Source organism: Phaethon lepturus, unplaced genomic scaffold, assembly GCF_000687285.1.
Source record: "Phaethon lepturus isolate BGI_N335 unplaced genomic scaffold, ASM68728v1 scaffold9708, whole genome shotgun sequence".
Lineage (NCBI taxonomy): Eukaryota > Metazoa > Chordata > Aves > Phaethontiformes > Phaethontidae > Phaethon > Phaethon lepturus.
In genome coordinates, this window is record NW_010558332.1 from 1 (window position 1) to 8,078 (window position 8,078).

Sequence of the window (8,078 nt, forward strand, 5' to 3'; positions counted from 1 at the left end):
TAAACTAGAAAAGGGCAGATTTTGACTAGATCTAAGGATGGAAAATGTTGCCCAGAGAGGTGGTAGATGCCCCATCCCTGGCAACATTCCAGGTCAGGTTGGACGGGGCTGTGAGCAACCTGATCGAGTTGAAGATGTCCCTGCTCATTGCAGGGGGGTTGGGCTAGATGACTTTTAAAGCTCCCTTTCAACCCAAACCATTGTATAATTCTATGATAATTGATGCTGAGGTGTACTTCTACGTTGCTTTTCAAATGAATATGCTCTACAATCAATCACTTTTGTCTAATCAAGAATATATTATAACTGATAATATGATATATATGATGATCCAGCCTTACACATCCTAATATTCAAGTAATACAAAATAAAACATCTGGGTTTTTTTAAACCCTTTTACAGATAATCTATATTACCTGTTATCCCAGGGTGATTGAAACAGTCCTTTTCAAGATGTATGGAATATCACATGTTGCATCAACACCAGGAGCAAGTAAATTTGTGCACATTCATCAGAGCTTTTGCTAAAAAAAATCTGTTGTGGACATGATTTTGTTTGACTGGTAAGATTTGGGATTTTGCAGGTTTAGTTCATATCCAGATCTACAAATCACCTGTCGAGTTCTTGTATTGTCTTTTAGAGTTAGGATTAATTTCTTGATTTTGACTATAATATTTTTGCACAATTAAAAATCATGATTCTGCCTAAAATAAGAGAAATCCTTGTAGAAGCTAACTGTATATGTAAAAAATACGTCTACAACATGTCAGTCTATGAAATACACCACCAGTCTCACTTTTGATACAACTTGCACTTACTGTGTAGCAATCTGACCAATGTTACTTGACTTGTGTACTTCTACCAAGTTTCTTCCAGTTGCCTCCTCCTCAAGTTGTTTTTGCCAGAATTAGAGGATAATTTTCTCATGGTAAAGTGAAATATTGAGGGTTTTTTTTTCAAAGGGGAGAAGAAACAGTATGTATGGCAGTAGGGTAATACGATTGATTTGTGAAAAATACCCTGGAAGGTTTTACTTCCATTCTTTGGTGACCCTGCCTGGTCCCAAGACTCAGTCAGCCTTCACATCCGGGCTGTGACTGGCAACTGAGCTCCAAATGAGGATGAATGAGATTACCAAAGTAAAAATACTGAACTTCATGTCTTTTCTTTGCCTCAACTTATAATTGAACATAAAAAAAAATTCTCTTAGACCTATCTCCCCTGATAGGTGATTGATGGACATTTACTAACAGTCTTGTAAGCATGATGCTCTAAAGATACAGGAGAGGTAAGGTAATATGGGGAAAGATCATATCTTTTATCTGTCCATGTACTAACAGATATAAATTCTGCCCATGGATAGCCATTGCTCATATTTTGTAAGATTGATTCTGTCAGATGCTGAACATCTGGCAGCACTTTGTAGACTTGGGCCATGGTTGTCCAGACAAATCCTATTTCCTTAGTCTCCTGCCACAGTGTTATTGTCAAATCTTTGTCACTGTTGCTATCCCTATGCCTGTTGTGCTATGTCTGTAGTTTTCATCTGAAAAATATATTGTAATGGTAACGGTGGCCATTCCATTCTATTCTGTATCTATTGCCAGTACATGTACTGTTTTGGCATGAAGCAGATTTTTGGGAAAACACCATTAAAATTGCTGCAGCTATTGCATTTGTGTCCATAATGTCTATTCTTCCATTTTCTCTGTCTTTCCTCCATTCTCATCTGTTTTATCTCTAATCTCTCCCTTAGTTTCCTTTTCTTTTTTAGCTTCTTTATGATCTTTCGGATATGCACAAGGTACTTGTCAGTGAAGGCCTGTCAACTCTTTGAGCTGTCAGTAGATATGATAATGACTCCTTCTTATTTGGTCATTGCTTCTGCAGGTTCAACAGCATTTAATGGAGAATATAGACGCAGCCTCTCACAACAGATTTTTCCAAGGTATTGAGGAAAATTATACTTGTTTAGGTTTGTTTTTTTTTTTTTGAGATTTTGTAAAATCCCTTTTGTGCCAGTTAGAATTATGGTGCTGATATTAATTTAATTACTGCTTTAAATGGAAGTTCATAAGAACTGCTAATGGAGATTGGAGGCACTGGCTTTACAATTACAAGGTTTTGGACTACCTCTGTTCTACTTGTTTTCCTCTCCACTGAAATTATGGTATCCCTCTGTGACATGCCATATGGGATAGTTAAACCTGCTACTGAAACCCATGTCAGCCACTCAATCAACCCAGTGTCGTCCTTTCTTTCTATGGATGTCACTGCATGGCCACTTGGAACTCAGAGGTGTTGAGGAGAAAGGACTCAGCATAAATCCAATTTTATTTGAGCTAAGTAGGATGTCTACAACATTTAGATTCTTTCACCTCTGTCACTACTCACTTCTATTTTAAATACCACATAGTATATTTTTCTGCGCTGTATTTTATCTCAATGTCAATTGCATTTCAGTGCTGGATGAAGTTACCACTATGTGTAGACTTTATCCTATGTTGTTACAGCTGCATGGTATTCTGTGGTTTGTGAGAATTCAGTCATGTACCCTTAACTCTTCATTAAGTATGACTAGGTTATGGAAAGCAAATATATGCTGACTGATTCAGAAGCAAGCAGGCTTCTGCCATGCAGAGTGACGCAGCGAAGCAAAATACTGGAACATCTGTAACAGCTCCATGTAGGTGTAGATCTGGCAGGACTCCTTGGCCAAGAGCACTGCCACAGAAATACACCATGCACTTCTCAATTCAAGCTAGCTCCATGAGTTCATGAAATGCTTCACCTGGTATGAAGCCCTCCTGTAATCTGAAGCTCTGGAAAGTGTGATGGAGGCACACTCTAGCTGCCTGAGACCTCCTACGTCCAGAAGTAATATTATTTCCCACATATTTTAAATCTATGTCATTACGAGTCATCATCAGCTGGTAATGTAAATTTATTATTATTAAATCATGGATTTACACTGTCTAGACATTCACTAAATTAGAGGGTTTCGATTCTCCCCTTCAGTTACACTTGTGCCTTTTTGGATGATGACCCTGCCTATGAGTGTTGCTCCACAAATCCTCGGACAGGCTTCCTTTCCACATGTCGCCGCAGCCCTCGACTGCTTTCTAATGGTTATTACATTTTGACAGAAGATAGTTTTCTGTCTGATGAAGAAGGCAACATAACACTGACACCATCCCAGACAAGTGTTACATATAAAGAGAATTTAGTTCGGTAAGTGAATTATATGCAGATTTTACTCAATGTTGGCTATTGCCTCCACATCTCTGGACTCATGTGGAGGTATCTGTGTGCCTGTCTACATTTTGCTTGGCATAAGGTCAGCATTGCTTCTTAATGGGAACATCTCAACTGATTTAATTTACAGAGTGCAGTGATTGAAATAACTTGATTTCCAGTCATGTCTAATCTTACAACCCCAAAACTCTTCAGTACACAGTTGTTGCTGTAATTGGGGTTGTGTGCGATACAGAAAAAGGAGAGCTACAGCTCGTTTTGCCAATGGGGTGTTACCATGATAAGGAATAAGAAAAATGTGTGTGTGTATATATGCTTGTATATATATAAAAATAAAAATGTCTGGTCCTGTGTTGTGGTTAACATCCTGGAATTCTTACTCAGGGAAAAATCTCTCTTGATTTCAGAAGAACATCAGTTTAGGAAGGTATGTAAAATGTCGTTCAAAAAGGGTGAAGTACAGTGGATTCAGGCTGCACCAAATGGGATTATGGTAGGGTGAAACTCTTGGGTAGCATGAGACGCTCAGAATAGTATCAGAACCTAACAACTGTAGTATCATTTGATATCACAATATCCAGTATCGCAACAGCATGATATATTGCCATGCTGCTAATACATTCTTTGAGTGCTGCAATCATTTGTGCTGACACACCCAAGGTCAACAACAGAGCTAGGAACAGCAGCCAGAACCTGGTTCTTTCATGTCAGTCCTGCAAGCTTTAGATCTCTGTCCCTGCTCAAGAAGAATAATTAACACTATTCCTTGACAGTGTGTCTTTTCTTTCTAGCGTATTCAGGCGAAGGAAGAAAATCCGTCGCTCTCTTGCCAGCTTGTTCAATCTCAGCACCTCCAGTTCATGGCTCAGCAGCTCCATCCTCAGTGATATGGATTCCTCCCATGTAGACGAGCCTTGGCCTGATGGATGCAATGAACTAGACACCAGTCAGAGCGATACTGGTAAGCCCTGACTGCGTACCAGGTAATCGAGCTACAACATTACGGTCTATATTTAGTGGGACTTGGCTATCTGTTTCTGTAGATTTTGCGAGGGTTGTCTGCCAAGAGCTGCAGATAAAGAGTAGATGAACAACAGAATTTTAAGTGGTGAATTGAGGTCCTGGCATTAAAACAGAGCATGAGTCCACTCACAGACTCACAAAGACCTTTGTGCCCAAGAGCCATTTTTAGACTGAGTTTGAATCCAGAGTCATCACTAGTGATGTTTGTGCTGGTGTCATTAATATCTGGCACTGTCTGCTTGCACCTGGCTGTTTTAATAACTTCACTGTGTTACCCTCTATGCAGTTTTGTCTTTACTCTGCATATTTTCTCTTGCATACATTGAACCTGCCAATTCCCTACCCCTAACAATTTGGAAACCTCCCTGTATTTAAGTAATTAATTCCCCCCCCCCGCCAAATTCATTAACACAAAGTCTGAAAGCCCTTCTTTTGTGCAATCTCAGTTACATGTGCTTCTTGTAGGTGATTCAGACTTTGCTTCTGAGTATAATAGCCATGTCCCACAAAGGCAAACTCCAGCATCTAATGGAGCCTCTCTCACCAAAGATGACGAGTTTCTTCAGCCTGAGAAACCATTTTGTGCTTCAAAATCCTACTCTCCATTTATGATAAATGCAAATGAGACTTTGAGCAATGCAGGTATGTTACATTCTTATTCTGATATGCCTTATTTTTAGAGTGAACAGAAAATACATTAAAAATATTGATATGGCTCCTTGCAGAATAGAATCTATTTCCTAAAACATACATTTTAAATGACTGATTAAAAACAACAAAATCTTAAAATTGGTATTTACTTGTTTACTCCTCCCTGCTCACATCTTTTCCTCTCTTATTTCCAGTGATAAATGGAAAAAGAAAAAAGTGTAGTTGAGGAAATGGAGGAAAGGGCATGGGAACAAAAACTGAAACGGCCAATTATTCAGAAAGGCTTGTTTTCTGCGAGCATGCAGGGCACAGTGTCTCTATGGTCGTGGGGGAAAAAGACTCCTGAGAGACACCCAGAGCATGAAAATTAGGTTTCTGCTTTGAATCACTCTAGGCGAGTTCTCTTAAAAAGCAACTGAAGAGACTGGCCTCACAGGCTGACGGTAGTCTTTGCAAACACCTCCTGTCATATATTTACTTTCCTGAAAACTCATGACAATTATTTTCCTGACTTTTGTTTTAGAGTCCAGGACAGTGCGAAATGTCTTTTCTCAGATGGTTGCAGTGATCATGTGTTTACTCATTTCGATATGTACAAGGTAATTTTTATTTCTCTTATTTGTTGTTTCTGATATTAATGCTTACTCTATTTCAAATGGTGAATAAAACACAAATTAAGAGTCATATTTTCAAAGTTCCATATATCTTGGTGTGAAAATACATTTTCACATGATAGTTGATGCAGACAAATACCTGAGCTGTATGGATATGCACAAAAATAAGAAATATGTACGCAGTGATATGATAAGATATGAAAAGTACTTTATCAAGTGTATTTCGACAGGGGTTTTGAAGGGCTGAGAAGAATAAGAAAGGATCCATGTCTTTCTAAGTCACGAATATGGGTGTTTCTCTCAGTCTGGGAATGCTGAGGTCTTTCTTTCCAGGAGATTATCCTCAACAGTTTAAGTAAATTTAAAGTTTCAAATTGCAGTTCACCTACCAGAGTTCCAATGGTTCATCCACCAGAACCTTCTCTCCTCCTCCCACTCAGGCTTCACCCCTATTAACCCACTATGCATCCCTTGGGTTTTTTCTAACGTTTATGGGTATTGTTATGTTCTCAGATATTTTCTGGGAGGATTGTCTGCCACTTTGTTGCTGCTAATTTTAGTTTGTAAGTACAGACTTTCTTTATATTCAACACACAATATTTTCCTAAGTAAGTTACATCTGAGGACCAAAATCCATCCTCGGATGTATATCCATGGCTCTTATTGATGCTAATAAGAGCAGTATGTGGACATACAGGGACAGAATGTAATGTTCAATCAGTTACAGGATTTTGCATTCAAATTTCACAGTTCTTTTGTCCCAAGATGCTGCTGTGTCATCTTTCTTCAGTCTTGACACATCTTTCAAAACAACTAAGTTTTGGTAAGTGGATCCAGTGTCATGTGATGGATAGAGGAAAATAGAAATTTTATATTAAGAAGGGGAAGGAGACATTCCTTCTGTTGTTTCCATGTCAAAAGATAGAAGACATGATCTGAAATTATTGATGGAGGATTTGGCTTTTCCTGTTACTGATCTGTATTCATAGAAACTTTCCGTTTATTTTGAAAAATTGCCTTTTCATAATGTGGAATAAATGTTGTAACTCCTGTTTGTTAGCAGAAAAGGAAGATAAACCATAACCATAAACCAACATGCCATAACATGAAGATGCAGAGGCAGAGCAAAGATAATAACATTATGAATCCAGAGACATGCTTTCAAGTCTTGCACTGAAGTCCATTCCCAGGCCATGAAACCCACCTCCCGCCCCCCCCCCGCAAAAAACAGCTAACTCTGATGCTAACCACATCACCATCTTCCAGGGACTACAGAATTGATACGACTTGGCTCCACTAACCCAATGCACCATTAGGTTCAGGACGCAGCTTTGCTTTTGACTTATCTTGTTCTGGTAAAGGTCATAGAAAGAAGTATTAAATCACTCTGATGAGCTGATTTAAGGTGCTCATGTTGCTGTTTCAGATTGTTTTATTTCAAAGTTTTGCACAGAGCTGTAGCTTCTAAATCCTTCTGGGGAAAAAGACTTACATATTTAGATTCATGAATGAATCTATCTTCAGAGCAAGCTCGTACACAGGCCTCCATGCTGCAAGCATGTGTCTATGTGCTGGATTTATGAGTTATCATTCTTCCACTTTTTACACAGCAGAAAATTCTTCTGAGTGTGTAAAATATGTCTAAAATGCTGCTAAGACTAAAACCATTTGGGCTTATCTGAATTTTTATGTGGCGAAAGTGAAGCTCAACAAGGATATTTGTTTCTGAAACTGCATCAGGGTTCGGGAGTTCAGTGTATCCCAAGGGCACCGAGACAACCTGGCAGACCTCCTAGTGTTTGAATTGAGTATAGTGGCAGTTAGAGGCAAGCAGGCACAACTTGGAGAGCCCTATTGCAATGACAGTCTCATGTTCAGAGCACGCAAGGGTCTTAGCGCAACACCTTGGATGCTCAAGGATGGTATATCACTCTTTGTCACTATGTCTTTATTCCAAATAACCAAAGGTTAGGACCAATGCATGCTCCAAAATACTGCTTTCTGACTTCCTGAATAGTTTAGCCCTGAGTCATAAACAAAGCAGTTCTTCACCAGAGGAAAACAAATACACTCCGAGAGCTTTTCAATTACTGGTAGACGAAGAATACCTCTTCTATGCTCATTGCAAGTGAGAGGTTACCTGTTCAATCAAGTAGTCCTACAGCTTAACTAAATCTGGAAAATCAGAACCTACGTGTATACTGATTATAACAAACTGTCGTTTAAATCAGGACATACAAATGTGTATGCTTTATTTTTCTTCCCTGGGGAAATAATTGGAAAAAAAAAATTGGTGAGTAGATACTTAATTTTAGAAAGAATTCCTTATATTTTGGGGTAAGTCCTATTATGTAACAGTGTTCAAGCATGCCAGAAAGGTTTCCTGGACTTTTCATTAAAAGGTTTATCTGTGGGACCCTTGCCAGTTTCTACTGTGAATTACTCCACTTTGCTGTCTAAAGCTCCTCTGATTTTATTTGGATGAAATATTTTTTTATTGTTTGGCAACAGTTGCTAAAGAGTGTAAGCTGTTA

At 38.7% G+C, this 8,078-nt stretch overlaps 1 protein-coding gene across 1 annotated transcript; it reads left to right on the top strand.

The window, feature by feature from the left end:
* Positions 1 to 402: 402 nt before the first annotated feature.
* Positions 403 to 7,466, top strand: TMEM71 (transmembrane protein 71; the record flags this gene model as incomplete). Its single annotated transcript, XM_010293034.1, has 9 exons — positions 403 to 493; positions 1,892 to 1,949; positions 3,020 to 3,232; positions 4,048 to 4,217; positions 4,745 to 4,921; positions 5,454 to 5,529; positions 6,058 to 6,107; positions 6,295 to 6,367; positions 7,285 to 7,466. Coding segments are annotated over 9 exons (1,090 nt in total), but the record flags the coding sequence as incomplete, so codon positions are not given.
* Positions 7,467 to 8,078: the final 612 nt, after the last annotated feature.